General features: G+C 37.3%; 1 protein-coding gene across 9 annotated transcripts in view; it reads left to right on the top strand.

Annotated features, from left to right (window-relative positions):
• MYBPC1 (myosin binding protein C1) overlaps nucleotides 1-19,015 on the top strand; it is a 100,972-nt gene that overhangs the window by 37,931 nt on the left and 44,026 nt on the right. For all 9 annotated transcript variants that reach the window (XM_070370263.1, XM_070370258.1, XM_070370264.1 and 6 more), the window contains 8 exons: nucleotides 118-235; nucleotides 1,471-1,522; nucleotides 3,599-3,655; nucleotides 9,584-9,750; nucleotides 11,272-11,404; nucleotides 13,166-13,290; nucleotides 14,271-14,376; nucleotides 16,178-16,344. In XM_070370263.1, the coding sequence (XP_070226364.1) occupies nucleotides 118-235; nucleotides 1,471-1,522; nucleotides 3,599-3,655; nucleotides 9,584-9,750; nucleotides 11,272-11,404; nucleotides 13,166-13,290; nucleotides 14,271-14,376; nucleotides 16,178-16,344 (925 nt within the window). The remainder of the gene's footprint in view (nucleotides 1-117; nucleotides 236-1,470; nucleotides 1,523-3,598; nucleotides 3,656-9,583; nucleotides 9,751-11,271; nucleotides 11,405-13,165; nucleotides 13,291-14,270; nucleotides 14,377-16,177; nucleotides 16,345-19,015) is intronic.

Here is a 19,015-nt window from a genome sequence, read left to right as displayed (position 1 = left end):
AGATGCAGACACATCTTTAAGCCAATGATGTGGAATTGGGGGAATGACTGCAATGTCGCGTCTTTTTTTCTGCCAGCAGGGTAGGACTGAAATGTGTTCGGATGCATTTCATTGCAGGTGTACACATTCGAGATGCAGATCATCAAAGCCAAAGAAAACTACGCAGGAAACTACAGATGTGAGGTCACCTATAAGGATAAGTTTGACAGCTGTTCATTCGATCTTGAAGTACTTGGTAAGAGAGGCTTCTAGTCTGGATAACTGTGATGTTTATTTATTTATTTTTTAATGGGGTGTGAGAGGATAGAGGAGAATAAGGTCATGTATTAGTATGAGATTTTGAAAATAAAGTTCCCTGGGACAAGGATGTCAGGAAACCCAGGTAGAAGGGAGAATTTTCTCTTATAAGGACTAATGTCAGATATGGACATTCTTCATCTATATGTTCTGCGTACTGCCAAGAGTGAATTTGATAAGAATAAATTAAAGGTATATATGTAGATTCGGGGAAAAAAGCAATACTTCAATAAGTAAACAAAGGGAAAGTTGACTTGGTAACAAATCAAAAGTGTGACATAGCTTTGTATTTTTAGACAAAGCTGATGCAATTTAAAACCAGAGCATTACAAATGTTGTAGGATCTAGGTTTAGGAAGTGCTACTGCTCTCTGTAACATGTTACTTGTTCCATGTTTGGGGGTCATGCCTTTGGTCATAGGCACTGTAAAACCACTGGGATCCCTCCTGGAGTAGGGTAACTGGGAGGATGAAGAATCCAGGAACCATGGTCCATTCACCTTGAATGTGTAGGTGAAGAAGGTCCAGCATTTATGATTAATTGTAATAAATCACAGAAGGGCTGACACAGAAAGAGGGAAAGCCAGATTAGAATCAAAAGGTGGAAATTATGAGAAGGTGAATTTTGCATTCACATTAGCACTAGCTCTTTCTTAAAGCCATATAGACACCACAGACGGCTGTGAGAGTCCTAGTCTGAGAAACGTCAAGAGGATGAATGACCATGGGTTGAGTTGCTGTCGAGATTTCAGTATTAAGTGGGACTCTGGTCCTGAGCACTGCTTCTTCACCTGGCCAGGCATCTGAGAATCACCTAAGGGGCTTTCTAAGAATACTGATTTCTGGGTGCCCATCCTCAATCTGGTGAATCAAAATTTTCAGCAGGGAGATGAAGACGCTGATATTTTTTTAAGCTCCTTGGACGATTCTACTGGGCACACAGGTGGAATGACAACAGGATAGGGGAACTCCTAAAGTCCCATCACTGACTGTGCGGGAGGGAAGATAAGCTCTGCTGTCTCAGCAGCTCAGCCCCCAGGAGGAGAGCCACCCCTCCCCGACCCCCTTCACCTGATTCCTTCCCTCTGAAGAATCCCCACAGCCTGGAGAGGAACTGAACACAAAACTGGGTTCTTAATGGGTGTTTATTTTATTGTCTTCTTTCCTTTCAAAGAATCTACTGGGACTACTCCAAACATTGACATCAGATCTGCTTTCAAGAGAAGGTAACTTCAAAAGAGGGATCTAGGTATCTTTTGTAAAACATGAAAGTAAAGGATTTTCAAATACATGTTCCCTTCCTCCACACTCTATATTTTAAAGAAGATCAAGTCTTTTCACTATAGTCAAACATACCGAATATTCAGAAGTTAGTTTTCTAGAGATGCCATAGGCTTAATGCCATATTGTGTATATGCTGATAATTTTTTAGAATATTCTTAATATAGTGAAGCACTCATTTTATAGGTCTCACAGTTGCCTTAGAAAGACATTTTCTTTCTATTCATATGTGGCTTCTTCCTGAATTGCATTATTTTCTGCCAAATGGCCCAGAAAGATATATACCAATACACATCTCATATAGCATCAGTTAAGTAATGTCAGAAAACTTACATTGCTTTTTATTTAGGAATCACATACAGAGCTATTAAACTATATGCCCAGAAAACTACAATTAAGTAGCTCCTTACTAAAGTTAGCACAATTTAAGTATGGGATTATCCTAAATGAAAGACCATTGAGTCTGCTGGAATAAGGAACATGTAGAAAGGCAAAATATAGATACTTACCTGATTTATTTTGCAACCACCAAGGCCCAAAAATCATAAAGTCAAAGAAGAAAAATGAAAAAAATTTTTTAGTCTGTGAGAAATGTGACTAGTCTCTTCCTGGTATTATTTTTTTCTCTGTACTTCTTACTTATCTAGAATTCTTCCAAAATAAAAATTCATTAATGAGAGGAAATGTTTTGTTCTTCCTAAGACTGAATCCAAATAACAATTTTGTTGAGTAAGGAAAGTCATCCCAAACTAGTATAAAGCAATGATTTAGCCTTGTTCACAAAAGGCAAAATTTCTGTCTAAATTATGAAGTAATGAACATTGTAATTACTCTTAAAAGATATGTGGTATGTCCTGATCAGTCCATTGTATATTTTAAAGTCATAACTTTCAAAATCTCTTACCTTCCCTTCACCCCGTGGTTAGCAAACGCATAGATCTCACACTAGGTTCATCCTACTTATGTCTCTTTTAAGAGAGAAAGATGTCATCTACTTAGTTTTGGGCTTTAAGAGAATAGAAATGTGTTTATGTCAATAGGCCTTTCCAAATACCTGCTTTAAAGAAATTTTGAGGACACATTATTTGAATTCGATTCTGATAACTCACGTGTTATACACGCTGTTTTTAAACCCGCAGACTCTTTTCTTAGAAACCATAACTAACATTTGTAAAGTGCAGGAAACAAAATCTTCATTAAAAAATTAAACATGTAAGTAACTATGTAGCACCATTTAAATGTCAGCTCATAGCTCCTATTTAGAGTTTATATGAAATCATGAAGGTGGCTGCATGCCTAAAGTAAGATGCATTTCTCCACAGGAAAACACTTTTAAAAACTCCTAGGAAAGGGCTCAACAATTCCAAGACAAACTTTTGGAAAACACATTTTAAATTGTATAAATATTAACAAGAAAATGAAAAGCTTATAATACTTTCCCTTTCAAGAGAAAGGAATGCATCTTTTAAAAAGCTCTGCACTAGCTCCGTTTTTATGTTACGTTGGTATCACATTACCTGATTCATCTATTGATGGACACAAAGAGGTTACCTTTGAATATAAGCTTTGTACTTATATATTTGACTCTAGTCCACTTCATCTTCCAAGCCAATCTCTGTATGACTTTAGTAACAGAGATCAGCAAAAGTCCTTTGCTTTTTACACACTGATGTTCCCAGAGCCCCTAACTTGCAAAAACAAAGTACTTTGTGTTGTTTGGCTTAAGTGCATTTGTGTTACTCTGTTTTAACACAAATCCAAGCAGTTTTACATATGCAATCTACAAAAATGTGTCTTCTGAAATTGTAGAGTAACACAAGTTCCTTGTGTTTACTTTTCCACAAGTACATCCTCCAAAATTTAAAATGTCACTTGTGTGAAAAGAAACTGTGTTGATTTAGTCCCATGATTTGTGTGCTAGTACAACATTGCATATACATTATACGTAGAGTGTTTGGGGGAACTGTTGTATATGTGTCTCAGCATTAAACCCAGATTTGCTTTTCTTTTGTTAATGACAGTGGAGAAGGTCAAGACGATGCAGGGGAACTTGATTTTAGTGGTCTCCTGAAACGTAGGTGAGAACCCACTGATGGAGTGAGGTGCTTTGGCCTGGAAATCTTTTAGATATCCACTCAGAGAAGTCAAGTTTAAAGTTCTTAAAATGTGTTTTGCTTATGAAATATTATAATAGCGTTGACTAAGCGACAGTGAAACAACTGCGTACTAATCTGCTAAATATTTTAGCTGATGCTTTTACTTTCTTTTTAAATGTTTCATGAGTCTTCACATATTTTCTTAGTAGGGGATGAGGAAATTTGAAAACTGAGACAGAAGACTTAAATGCCTGAAAACTTCTTATTTCTCTCATGATTTCGATTATTTCAATCATGATCCCTCATCATGATTGAATAAATAAAGCCTCCATTCTCCTGCTTTTGATATTTGACTGAAAAGTCAATTTCAAAATTTTGGTAGACGTCTCAGCAAATGTATATATTTTTATGTGTGTGTGTATATATATATATATATATATATATATATACACCTACTTTAACATAGTATTGATGATTTACTGTATTTCATCAAATCTAAGACACCATGCTAATATATAGCTGTATTATAAACCACTAAGCAATGAAAAAAATTGTCCAAATAGCTTATTGTGACATACTGCTGATTATAAGGTACATTCTTATTTCAGAGATATTTAAAATGCCCCAAATTTGCATTTTTTGAAGGGATAAAATAGTAGTGAAATGGAGATAAGTGTTTAGTATTATCAGTCATGTTCTTTTAACTTTGTACTCTCTGGCAATAAAATTTATAAATTTTCATTATGGATATTTAGTACACAACCATTTTATAGAATTTCTGCCCTATATATGCATATTTGTTTTTTGTTTTTAGTCACTCAGTCATGTCCAACTCTGTGTGACACCATGGACTGTAGCCCACCAGGTTCCTCTGTCCATGGGATTTCCCGGGCAAGAAGAGTGGAGTGGGTCGCCATTTCCTTCTCTAGGGGATCTTCCCAACCCAAGGCTCAAACCTGCATCTCCTATATTGGCAGGTGGATTCTTTACCACTTGGGAAGCCCATATATGCATATACATAATCATAAATATACTATATTATATATGTTATATATAAAGATATACATATATAGATAGTTACTATAGCACAGAAGAAACATAAAGAAAATTACTTTTGCTAGGATTGTGTTTATGTACCAAATTTGTGAATAAACAGTAAAACTACAACTCTAAATTAATGATATATAATATTGATATGGGACTTCATTTAGTTTTCTAGGTTTGCTTATTATTTTTACTGCTTTCTATGTCTACTGAAAATCATAGGTATAGATATGCTTCAAAACAAATTAAAAACGGTAATAAATAGGCTTGTGTTCATTCTCAGTTTAGTTGGGTGGCTTTATTCAAACCCCTGTGAACGAAACATTCACCCCCAGCTCTAAACATTTAGGCTGAGAACAGAAACATTAACAGGTGCCATTTATTAATAACCAAATGAATATTCGCCAATCAATAGACTTTGGCAGTATCAGAAACATCATTCCTTCTCTGGATACTTCAAATAATCATTAGTCTCAATAATATTTATTAATTCCCCCAAAGTATTTTAAAGCAATAGAATATGAAGTGACCTTAAATGAGCTGCACTCTTCCTGTTCTCCAAGTGAGAGACCAAAGACCAGAGAAGTTGAATGACTTACCCCAAGTCATACAGCTAACTTGAGGGAGGGCAGGGACCTACATACAAGTTCCCTTTTCTCAATCAGCACACTTCCTGTGACTCCACATAAGAAACATCACCCTAAATCTGCCTGGGAAGTTGGCACCTTATATGTTTATAACAAGCTAAAACTTTAGGAAGACAAGAGGTTTTGGGTTGTTTTTTTCTGTAGTCATTTAATCAACCAGGAAAATGCTAAATGCTTTCTTTGTGTAGACCATAACATTAGTTGAGGTGAGGAAAAGAAATCCAATGCCTTCCAGCGCCTGGTACATGGAAAGATATAAATACATATTCATGGGAAGAAAAAGGTAGTGGTTAAAACATGGATTTGAGTCTGGGCTTTCCCATTTATTGGACATGACTTTGCTCAAGTGATATGTCCTCTCTGAGACTTGCTTTCCACAACTGTAAATGCAGAGAATAAAAACTACTTGAGTATTATTGTGAGAATTAAGTTAAATGTAAGAGACCGGATTCATACAGGTGTCAAATAAATATCCACTTCCCCTCAAAATGTGACATTTTCCCTTGAAGAACTTACATTAGTGTCAACTATTTAATTTGCACTTGCCATCTTCCTCTATAAAGATTGAATTATGTGCTGATTTTCAATACTCCCTGAAAGGAGTTCAGGGTGGAGAGCAGAAATGAGGCACTCTGTGCTTGGAAGAAAAACTGGAAGGACAGGTCTTCAGATAGTTATATTCAGATATTTTTCAGGAGCTGATTTTGTGAGCCCAGTTCTCATATCTCCTCATATCTAGAAAGCACTAAAATCATTCCTGATAATGACTGTTCCTCATAACTAGCAAAAGCTTCATGAGACTAGCAGAAATCTTCCAGAAAAATATGTGCTTGATTAAGTGTATTCCCCCTTCACCAAAATTACATACATACTGACCTTCCTCACTGCCTCTCTGGAACAGTTTCTCAGAGCTATCTGAGGTGCTGTCTTCCAGGCTGCAGTCCTCATTTTGTCCCAAATAAAACTTGATTCATAGCTCTCACATTGTGCAATTTCTTTAAGTTGACATTAGTAAAGTGACAAAATACACATACACACACATAATCAATCAATAAAAATGTAACAGATTATTAAGTGCCAAGTCTGATTAAAAGGAAAAGGAAAGAAAAAAGAACACACTAGTTCTATCAGTAGTTTTCAGAGTAAAAGAAATCTAATTAATAGTCAAAATGACTAAAGAAAAAAATTATTAGAAAAAACTGAGCAGTCAACATGTCTCTACTTCTCATTTTCTTTACATCCCCTAATTATGATTTTGACTCATTATTAGATTGTTGTCACCATAAGACTATATTCATTTAATATACTATATACTAATCCACCAGTATAACTTTGGAAATCATTGTGTTTTCCTACTAATTTGTGAATTGCATGTGTTTTCACTATAGTAATAACATGTGGTAATAACATTTCTACTCCTCCAAGAGTGTGTGGCAAAATCCTCATGAGAATAAATATCATTACCACCGACATCTTTATACAACGAAATATCTCCCTGCCCTGAACAAAGTTAGCATATTCCAAATAGACATTAGATAAATCACAGTTAGTCTTTGGGCAGTATCTTGTTATGAGACCTGACCTATATAAATACTTTAAAGTTTTATTCTACATAAAATTTTCTATAACAGCTTTGTATTTCACTAGGATTGTTAAGTTATGGAAATTTTGATGTAGATGGAAGTACTGTAAATGTTATATAGGTCTATGCCAATTCTTGGAAAGGGATCAGTAGTGCCTAGAGAAATTTGGATTTTTCTCCCTGCTGAAATTTAATGTAGCCATACAGATATGGTCATGTGCAGCCACCATGGTAAGTAAAGATGTGTTCTGAATGAGTTAAGGAAATATTACAGATGGGCGCCTTGACCTCATATTCCAGTACAAAATGAGGCATCCATCTCCTTGCAATTTGGGGTTCAACTGAGTAGTGGAGAGGAAAGAAAGAGACAAGAGGTTACTTGTGTTTGTATACAAAGCATGATAGGATTAAGGTTGTGGTAGAGTGGGATGTATTTTGGTGTTAATGAAAAAAATGGTGAGGATGATCAGTTTTATGAATCTATCAACAAAACTGACTCAAGAAATCACGCTGAAAATGGTCTTTATTACTTAGTGACTTCCTCATGTAAACATTCACCTATACATCTGGGTATTCTCAGTGTTTGATTTGTGCCTCTTGTTAGCTCTTTTAGTCTGTCTTTATCATTGACATCTTTAAATCTTTTCACCAATGTCAAGAGGATATTTGAAATACGTGGGTAATTCTTCTTGGTTGAGATACAAATGGAACAAAATGTAGAATGGGATAATTTTACAATGTGGGGATTCAGGCTAATATGACAAAAATAGAGCAATAATAAAGTGGATTGAGGAAAGTCTCATAGGGAGAAAAAAATGTATATACACAGATACACATTTTAATCGCAATTCTCCAGGACTTCCTACAAAATATTTAAATGTTAAATTTGAAACATAGACTGCTTTTAGGCAATAGATATAGTAGACCAGACAAATTATTACTAATATTTCAACTTCAGGACACTTTTCTTAAGCTTTTCAATTTCCCCATGTCATTAAAGGGCCTGGTTACCATTTCAGTGAAATGAAGAGTTGCATCTTGAATCTTTAAGAAGCACATTTTCCTAATGGTGTTTCTAGTCCTTTCCACAAAGGTCGTTGAGGGACCAATGACCTTTCACTTTCTTCCATTATCCAGATGTGCCTCAACATCATTTATTGGGCAAAAGACTTACATGACAACGGAAATTAGATATGCAGAAGCCATCCTTGCCTAACGCCACCCTAAACTCTAAGTTATGTTTACATTCTCCTACCCTTCCCTATGATTGTAACCCAGTATTTCCTCAAGAAATTCTGAAATGGGTATAATTAATATGACAGTACAAACATATGTAACTCATTATTTGCTATCATGATAGTATGCATCTGTTTTCACACTGATGTTTAAGATGTGTTGACCAGTTTTCCTGGAAAAATCATACCCAAACCAGCATTATTCACAGTAAGTAGTCACTAAAATATTTCCAGTTTAACCTTAGTCCATAAAAACAGTCAACTAAACTTAAACAGAATTAGAACTTCTTAGCTAGTTAAGGAAATCAATTTATATTATATTTAGCATTTGCAACTAAGGCTCTTTCCCTGAAGAGTGTTTATTCCTGAATTTTGTTTCACTTTTAGGTTTTAAAATACAGATAAGTGTATGTACTTTAAATCCTATGTATGTGTGTGTATACAGTAGTTATATATGTTCTTTATATGTTCTATACTTTCTTTTGCCAGTGGTCAAAATTTAGAGTCATGATTTTGATAATCACACTAAGTTACTATCAGCTTGTTCATGGACCCCTTTATGACTTGCTTTATAGTTTCACATTTATATTTTCATGATTCAAAGCAGTTTGTACCCAAACTGCTTCCAAAAAAGTTCTGGACAGTACTTTAAGATGAAATACGAGAGAATTTTGAGTCTCATTCTTTTCATTCTGACAATTTAGAAAATAAAGTTTTCTCTTTAAAATAATATGTATACACAAAAGTCATATGAAAAACAACCAAACCAAAAAAAAAAAAACAAAACAGAAACAAAGAACAAATGCTGTCACAGTTTCAAATATTTTTTGTATTAAAAAACAGCAAAAAATGGTTAATGTACACATTTACTAACATGGTAGGGAAAATGCTATTTGCAAAATCTGAAGATTTGAAATACTGTTATTTGTACCGTCTCCATGCAGAGTTAGGGTACGCACACCAATGAAGGCAGAGAGCATTATTCTTTCATGGACCAACACCTAAAATCTTCTGGTTCTTAAACCTTATTTCAATATCTAAATCCTAGATGAAAACTGATATTTTAAGTTTCTCAAAATCTCATCTCTTATTTGGATTTTCAGGTTTAAAATAAGTAAAAATAGCGTAAGGATAGTTCCTGAAATCCTTTTATCTCCTTAATACTGTGTTTTTAACTAGAAAAACGAGAGCGTTAATGAAAGTGCACGGATCTAACCTTTGACTATCCAGAAGTTGCACTGAAACTTCATGCGAAGTAGACTTTCTCCTCGGCTATTTAAGTACTCAGGCTTTAAACAGAGCTTTTAGCGCTGAACCAAAAAATCGGTACCATACTCGACTTTCCTGGTCTTTAAAGGCCAGTGGGCAGCTATTAAACCAGGCATTGGTTCTCCCCGTTTAGGGAGGTGAAGCCCCAGGAGGAACAACCCGAGGTAGACGTGTGGGAGCTGCTGAAGAATGCGAAACCCAGCGAGTACGAGAAAATCGCCTTCCAGTACGGTATCACTGACCTGCGTGGTATGCTCAGGCGGCTCAAGCGCATGCGCAGAGTGGAAAAGAAGAGTGCAGGTGAGGACGTCTGAGCACTCCTAGGGGAGACGATATGCTATTCTATGCTATGCTAAGTCACTTCAGTCGTGTCCGACTCTGTGTGACCCCATAGACGGCAGCCCACCAGGCTCCCCCGTCCCTGGGCTTCAGGAAAGAACACTGGAGTGGGTTGCCATTTCCTTCTCCAATGCACGAAAGTGAAAAGTGAAAGTGAAGTCTCTCAGTCGTGTCCGACTCTTAGCGACCCCATGGACTGCAGCCCACCAGGCTCCTCCGTCCATGAGGTTTTCCAGGCAAGAGTACTGGAGTGGGGTGCCATTGCCTTCTCCGAGGGGAGACGATAATCCTCCCTATTTCGTAATGGGTTTATAGGTCTGCCTAGCTGTAGTGGAATTTGCAGGGGTTACGCTTCTCTTGGTTAACTTGGCTTCGGGTGAAATAGTTCACTGCCCCGCACATCTCCAGCAAAGTAGGTAGTGGACAGCTGCTGAAGGTTTAAAGTAACAAAAGTACATTACAGTGACACAATGTATGCTGCTGCTAAGTCGCTTCAGTCGTGTCCGACTCTGTGCGACCCCATAGAAGGCAGCCCACCAGGCTCCCCCGTCCCTGGGATTCTCCAGGCAAGAACACTGGAGTGGGTTGCCATTTCCTTCTCCAGTGCATGAAAGTGAAAAGGGAAAGTGAAGTCGCTCAGTCGTGTCCAACTCTTGGCGACCCCATGGACTGCAGCCTACCAGGCTCCTCCGTCCGTGGGATTTTCCAGGCAAGAGTACTGGAGTGAGGTGCCACTGCCTTCTCCGACACAGTATATAATGGAGTATTAAATATTCTTGTGTTACTGGGAATTTCTCAGCAGCCCCTTTGTCCATCCGCTGCATCTCTCCGTCACTCTCAGATTCCTGATTCTTATTTAGGTAGAGTAGATTCTGTGTTTGTTTTACTGTTACATTCTTCCACCCATTTGATGCATCATGGGGAATTCATGTCCCACACCTGCTAAGGTAACCCTAATGTTTAAGCATGTCAATATTTGCGCAGGTTTCCACAATACAAAAACTGTGATAAGCTTACTGTTTCCATCAGTCGAAGACATTCCATTTAAGCTCATGAGTCATTGGAAGTATCTCATAAATTCTTTGATTAAAAAAACTGTCTGTAAGATAGATGTACACAGATAATACCAATGAAACTAAAAATAATCATTTTAGGAGAATAAGCATGTCCTTCAAGTTCAAATTTCATTTGGATATTTTATATTATACATTGCCCAAAGAATGAAGACAATCATTTTTAAAGCCTCTTCAATAATTCTTTACTTATGTTTCTTCCAAAAGCATATGGACTCTCCTAAAATTTTTAAACCATCTTATTATTTATAAATTGATGCAGATTTCTAAAATATGAGGGATAATTCGAAAGTTTCCTATTTCTTCTTTTTGTATCAATTTATTCAGTTTTAGGTTTTCGGATTGACTATTTAAATTCATATCATATGCATATACATATTAACTTAGTTTTGTATCTTCTCTCTACTAGCTTTTGCAAGAATTCTTGATCCTGCATATCAGGTTGATAAAGGAGGCAGGGTAAGATTTGTCGTGGAACTGGCAGATCCAAAATTGGAGGTGAAATGGTATAAAAATGGTCAAGAAATTCGACCCAGCACAAAGTAAGTCAAACTTGCAAATAATCAGTAGTAACTGTATAAATCAAAGAGTAATTTGACTTGATTTTCTATGCCTGAAAGCACTTTTAGTTTTATATTCGTATGATGCAAAATCATATGAGGGGACAGCAAAAACTTTTTATGTATTTTGGAACCATTGAAGTATGGTGCTATATAAATTAAACCTTGCCTTATGTTTTAATTATATATAAACTATTTCAAGTACTTGTAATTATTATTTTGTGTCATTGTAGGTTATATGTGATTACTTCAGAGCATTGCCAAACTTCACCCAATTTTAAAGAAATTTTTGAGAAAAATTGAAATATGTATTTGATATACCAGCTTGTAATGGGAATCACACCTTATAAGTAGATAACTTCTGTTCTTCCAGAATAGCATCTAAAGCCTATGTTTTATTGTTTTTTGACCCTTTTCCCAAATGAAGGAAACAAGCTAATCCCTGATATCTGATGGTATTGCTAGGCTATTAGGAAACTACATTACAGAGATCCTTCTCAGTCTGAAAGATTTTCAACTCCAATATATTTTTTCAAGTGAACAGGAAACGTGTGCATATTTATAAAGGGCTTTAATCCTGAAAATCGTCACTTCTGTGGAACAATTAGGTAGTTTCCAATTTCTTAATGTGATCCTGCTCTCAGAGTGACTTTGTGATAATAATGTTTATATCTGGTAAAAGTCTCTTGCAGGCAGCCTGAATTTACCAAAAACATAATTTTACTTGGTTATTTTTATCTCGAAAAATGTTTATTAGTGTTTTGTTCTTGAAGTCTTTGAGAATTTCCCAAGTAAGAACTTTTTCTTTCATCTCTTATAATGCCCTAATATACCCATCCATAATCTAGATCACAGATAATCAAATTATGCGGTCTTCTGGATTTCAGGTTTTTGTTTCCACTTAAGGTCTTTTTCAGTAGATGATAATTATGATATATATGATAATACTAGTTCTTAAGCTCATTTAAGATAATATCACATTGTATAGAATTACCATCTATATTAATGATTAAATTCATATTATTGCTTAAATTGTGTAATCATTTATTCACCCAATAAAATGTCACTGGGATAGCAAGGAGTGAATTCAATAAATCAATGAAAAATATAAACTTTCTCTCCCACAATAGAGTAGATGAATTGATCACTTTAAAAAATGTAAAGAGTTAAAAATCTTAGCCTACCGTATTTTCCAACAATAGGTTAAAAATTGTTCATTGGTAAATATGTGAGTACTGATTTTATGTTTGGAATAAAAAATATGTGTGCTAGGTTGCTTCAGTCGTGTCTGACTTTTTGCGACCCTATAGACTGTAGCCTGTCAGGTTCTTCTGTCCATGGAATTCTCCAGGCAAGAATACTGGAGTGAGTTGCCATTCTCCTCTCCAGGGGATTTTCCCACCGCAAGAATCGATTCCGCATCTCTTATGTCTTCTGCATTGTCAAGCGTGTTCTTTACTACTAGTGCCACCTGGGAAGTCCAAAAATCATATATAAAAGAAAATAGTGACAAATATTATATGCAAATATGCATATGTATTACATTATGTGTTATAAAGATAGAAATTGGCTTCCTGTTTAATATTTATTAAACTATGTAAGATATGGATAATAAATTGTAGATCTAAATGACTATTTCTGACTTTCAGATATTATGGAATTATAAGCCAAATTTGCTGGCAATAAAGAAAAGAATAAAATTGGGTTCATGGACTCTGTTTATCTTCCTCCTATTTAAAACAGATACATCTTTGAACATAAAGGATGTGAAAGAATCATGTTTATCAATAACTGTGTACTAACAGATGATTCGGAGTATTATGTGACAGCTGGTGATGAGAAATGTTCCACTGAGCTCTTTGTGAGAGGTAAAGTGAAATCTCTTACATAACCATTAAGAGCCAATGGCTCTCCTTCTCTCAGGGGTAATAATCAAAAATGAAAATGGTGAAGTGAGCTCTTGAGCTCCAGAGCAGAGATAGTAGTCCCTCTCGAGATGATTTAGCTTGAGCGTTAGATTGGCTGTGGATTGAAGCATCTTTGTCCTGGTGTTTATTGAGTATCCTAATTAATCTTCAGGTTTGTTGACAACTAGAAAAGCTGACAGGAGAAAAAAACTGTTGAGTAAAAATGCCTTGTAGTTTCGGCTCATGTAAGCAGTATTTTGCAATTTAATCGCTCTAGTGATAGCTTTTGAAACCCAACAAAGTCTACTGGATAACCATTTCACACATTCAGCTCATCACAAATCGATTTCCCTTGAAACAGCTTTGTTAGTAAAGTCATCAGTGGTTGGCACTGAGATTGCTGAAGACCATCATTTACTAGTGAAAAGAGCTGGAGGGTGTGTGTCAATGAAGCCATGAAGCAATTATTTCCTATATGAGGACCTGTGGCTGACAGCTTTGTAATCTTGCACATCAACTATACTTCAATTAAAAAAAAAAGTAGAGACAATTCTGTAATCTCTATCATCTGTCTAAAACAATAAGTAGAGAATTTTAGTGTTATTTATTTTCCTTCCTCAGAAATGTCATCTTCTGCCTTCTTATTTGCCCAAAGAAGATTATTTGATATAATTTGTCTGCTCTCTAAAGCAATCATTTATTTGATTTGAAGAGTTCTTGGGAAATTATGTGAAACTTACCCAAGGCTGCCAACTGTTTATTTTGCCATGAAAAATCATTAAAAAATCCACCTTCTAACTACCACCATCTAACCATCACTCTGTGATCAACCACACTTTCTTACTGTTGGTTTTTCATCTGTGAACAAACCCAGGGTCATGAGCAGATTTGGGGGCATTTAATGCTTCTGATTTTCTTCTTCTTTTTTTTTTCCACAATAGAGCCTCCAGTTATGGTGACCAAACAGCTGGAAGATACAAAAGCTTATTGTGGGGAGAGAGTGGAATTAGAATGTGAAGTGTCTGAAGATGATGCCAATGTAAAATGGTAAATAGATATCCTGAGGTCTGTCCATTTTTAATAAACAAAAAAGTGCCTTCATACTTTGGAGAATAGGAAATTGCTTTTATACATATGAAAAGGATATCAACCTCATTTGTGTTAGTAGAAATGTAACTAAAACTATCCTAAGATATTGGCTTTTTTCACCTGTGAGACTGAAAAAAAAAGATCCAGATATCTATATTGATAAGGATATAGGGAATTAGACACTTACTAGTAAATGAATGTTTCAAGGTTCCTCATGTCTATTTGACTCCAAAGCCCATGGGTGCTCTTTCCAATGCATGCTCTCACTATACCATGATGGCAAGTTATATGGAATAGATGGGGAAACAGTGTCAGACTTTATTTTTTGGGGCTCCAAAATCACTGCAGATGGTGACTGCAGCCATGAAATTAAAAGACGCTTACTCCTTGGAAGGAAAGTTATGACCAACCTAGATAGCATATTCAAAAGCAGAGACATTACTTTGCCAACAAAGGCCTGTCTAGTCAAGGCTATGGTTTTTCCAGTGGTCACGTATGGATGTGAGAGTTGGACTGTGAAGAAAGCTGAGTGCAGAAGAATTGATGCTTTTGAACTGTGGTGTTGGAGAAGACTCTTGAGAGTCCCTTGGACTGCAAGGAGATCCAACCAGTCCATTCTAAAGATCAGTCCTGGGTGTTCATTGGAAGGACTGATGCTAAGGCTGAAACTCCAATCCTTTGGCCACCTCATGCAAAGAGTTGACTCATTGGAAAAGACTGATGCAGGGAGGGGTTGGGGGCAGGAGGAGAAGGGGACAACAGAGGATGAGATGGCTGGATGGCATCACTGACTTGATGGACATGAGTCTGAGTGAACTCCAGGAGTTGGTGATGGACAGGGAGGCCTGGCATGCTGCAGTTCATGGGGTCGCAAAGAGTCAGACACGACTGAGCAACTGAACTGAACTGAATACTTTTTTTATGTTACTCCTAGTCGTTTTATTGTCACAGTATCTCAGAAAGATATTTTAGACTGAGAATCACCAAATTACTTGAACATTTCTTAAAAATAAAAAGGGTATTTTGGGGGTCAGATGGGATGTGTTTTCTCCAGTTCACTGGGAGTAACCTCAGAGTTAAAGACTAGAAGATCTGGAATCTTAAAATCTTAATTGAGAGACAGAGTAAGTTCTGCAGTAGGAATTGCTAGCAATTTGGTTTAGAATAGATTGTTCATTGTAACCTAGAATCATAGCTATCTTTAAAATGTATCAAAATGCTATTCTTAGTAGTGTGCACCAAGAGCCCAAACATAGGTAATATCCACTCTTAGCATCGGAGAAGGCAATGGCACCCCACTCCAGTACTCTTGCCTGGAAAATCCCATGGACGGGATTTTCCATGAGCCTGGTAGGCTGCAGTCCTTGGTGTCGCTAAGAGTCGGGGATGACTGAGAGACTTCATTTTCACTTTTCACTTTCATGCATTGGAGAAAGAAATGGCAACCCACTCCAGTATTCTTGCCTGGAGAATCCCAGGGACAGAGGAGCCTAGTGGGCTGCTGTCTATGGGGTCGCACAGAGTCGGACACAACTGAAGTGACTTAGCAGCAGCAGCAGCATCTTTATCTAATTGATCTTAAGTGAAAGGAATGGGATTTTGTTTTTTTAATGTAATTTTCAGATAATACTTGTTACAGTATTCATCTATTGATAGAGACTGATCCATACATTCTTTAATTCAACAAGCAGTTCTTGAGTGTTGGTGACTTGAAGCATTTTTTATAAAACTTTCTACAAAAATCATCTATTTATCTCAGGTTTAAGAATGGTGAGGAAATCATCCCTGGTCCAAAATCAAGATACCACATTAGAGTTGAAGGCAAAAAGCACATTTTGATCATAGATGGAGCAACAAAGGCTGATTCTGCAGAATATTCTGTAATGACAACAGGAGGACAGTCATCTGCTAAACTTAGTGTGGACTGTAAGTAAGACTTCCTTGTATATCTCCCAAGTTGTTTTACTAGTGTGTTGTGTTTGTTAATTCAGTTTTAGAAAAGTTTCAATCTGTTTGACTTCGACCTGTGACAATTTTATATGTGTAAAATTAGATTCCATTCTAGCTGAGTGTCTATATCGTATCAATCAGAGTCTCTAAGAACTTACTACTCAGTTTAATAGAGTACCAGTATTGAGAAGGATCTCTCCACCATGACCCGTCTGTCTTGGGTGGCCCTACATGGCATGGCTGGAGAGTTCTGAAAAACGTGGTGCACTGGAGAAGGGAATGGCAAACCACTTCAGTATTCCTGCCTTGAGAACCTCATGAACAGTATGAAAAGGCAAAAAGATAGGACACTGAAAGATGAACTCCCCAGGTCAGTAGGTGCCCAATATGCTACTGGAAATCAGTGGAGAAATAACTCCAGAAAGAATGAAGAGATACAGCCAAAGCAAAAACACCTAGTTGTGGATGTTGGAAGTTGAGGTGATGGAAGTAAAGTCCAATGTTGTAAAGAGCAGTGTTGCATAGGAACCTGGAATGTTAGGTCCATGAATCAAGGCAAATTAGAAGTGCTCAAACAGGAGATGGCAAGAGTGAACATCAACATTTTAGGAATCAGTGAACTAAAATGGACTGGAATGGGTGAATTTAACTCAGATGACCGTTATATCTACTGCTGATAATCACGATGGTGTGATCACTGACCTGGAGCCAGACATCCTAGAATGTAAAGTCAAGTGGACCTTAGAAAGCATCACTACAAACAAAGCTAGTGGAGGTGATGGAATTCCAGTTGAGCTCTTTCATATCCTGAAAGATGATGCTGTGAAAGTGCTGCACTCAATATGCCAGCAAATTTGGAAAACTCAGCAGTGGCCACAGGACTGGAAAAGGTCAGTTTTCATTCCAATCCCAAAGAAAGGCAATGCCAAAGAATGCTCAAACTACTGCACAGTTGCACTCATCTCACATGCTAGTAAAGTAGTGCTCAAAATTCTCCAAGCCAGGCTTCAGCAATACATGAACCGTGAACTTCCTGATGTTCAAGCTGGTTTTAGAAAAGGCAGAGGAACCAGAGATCAAATTGCCAACATCCACTGGATCATAGAAAAAGCAAGAGAATTCCATAAAAACATCTATTTCTGCTTTATTGACTATGCCAAAGCCTTCCACTGTGTGGATCACAAAAAACTGTGGAAAATTCTGAAAGAGATGGGAATACCAGACCATCTGATATGCCTTTTGAGAAATCTATATGCAGATCAGGAAGCAACAGTTAGAACTGGACATGGAACAACAGACTGGTTCCAAACAGGAAAAGGAGTACGTCAAGGCTGTATATTGTCACCCTGCTTATTTAACTTATATGCAGAGTACATCATGAGAAATGCTGGACTGGAAGAAACACAAGCTGGAATCAAGATTGCCGGGAGAAATATCAATAACCTCAGATATGCAGATGACACCACCCTTATGGCAGAAAGTGAAGAGGAACTAAAAAGCCTCTTGATGAAAGTGAAAGTGGAGAGTGAAAAAGTTGGCTTAAAGCTCAAGGGTATCTGGTCCCATCACTTCATGGGAAATAGATGGGGAAACTGTGGAAACAGTGTCAGACTTTATTTTTTTGGGCTCCAAAATCACTTCAGATGGTGACTGCAGCCATGAAATTAAAAGACGCTTACTCCTTGGAAGGAAAGTTATGACCAACCTAGATAGCATATTCAAAAGCAGAGACATTACTTTGCCAACAAAGGTCCGTCTAGTCAAGGCTATGGCTTTTCCTGTGGTCATGTATGGATGTGAGAGTTGACTGTGAAGAAGGCTGAGCACCGAAGAATTGATGCTTTTGAACTGTGGTGTTGGAGAAGACTCTTGAGAGTCCCTTGGACTGCAAGGAGATCCAACCAGTCCATTCTGAAGGAGATCAGCCCTGGGATTTCTTTGGAAGGAATGATGCTAAAGCTGAAACTCCAGTACTTTGGCCACCTCATGTGAAGAGTTGACTCATTGGAAAAGACTCTGATGCTGGGAGGGATTGGGGGCAGGAGGAGAAGGGGATGACAGAGGATGAGATGGCTGGATGGCATCACTGACTCGATGGATGTGAGTCTGAGTGAACTCCGGGAGTTGGTGATGGACAGGGTGGCCTGGCATGCTGCGATTCATGGGGTTGCAAAGAGTCGGACACGACTGAGCAACTGAACTGAACTGAAAAGATAATGCTGTGCAAGTGCTGCACTCAATATGCCAGCAAATTTGGAAAACTCAGCAGTGGCCACAGGACTGGAAAATGTCCTGTGGACATTTTCATTAGTTTTCATTCTAATCCCAAAGAAAGGCAATGCCAAAGAATGCTCAAGCTACTGCACAGTTTCACTCATCCCACACGCTAGCAATGTAATGCTCAAAATTCTCCAAGCCAGGCTTCAACAGTACGTGGACCATGAAGTTCTAGATGTTCAAGCTGGATTTAGAAAAAACAGAGGAACCAGGGATCAAATTGCCAACATCTGCCGGATCATTGAAAAAGCAAGAGTGTTCCAGAAAAACATCTATTTCTGCTTTATTGACTATGCCAAAGCCTTTGACTGTGTGAGTCACAACAAACGCTGGAAAATTATTCAAGAGATGGAAATACCAGTCCACCTGA

This window comes from Bos mutus, chromosome 5 (genome assembly GCF_027580195.1).
Source record: "Bos mutus isolate GX-2022 chromosome 5, NWIPB_WYAK_1.1, whole genome shotgun sequence".
NCBI classification, from domain to species: Eukaryota; Metazoa; Chordata; class Mammalia; order Artiodactyla; family Bovidae; genus Bos; species Bos mutus.
This window is presented reverse-complemented; position numbering and strand designations above follow the sequence as displayed.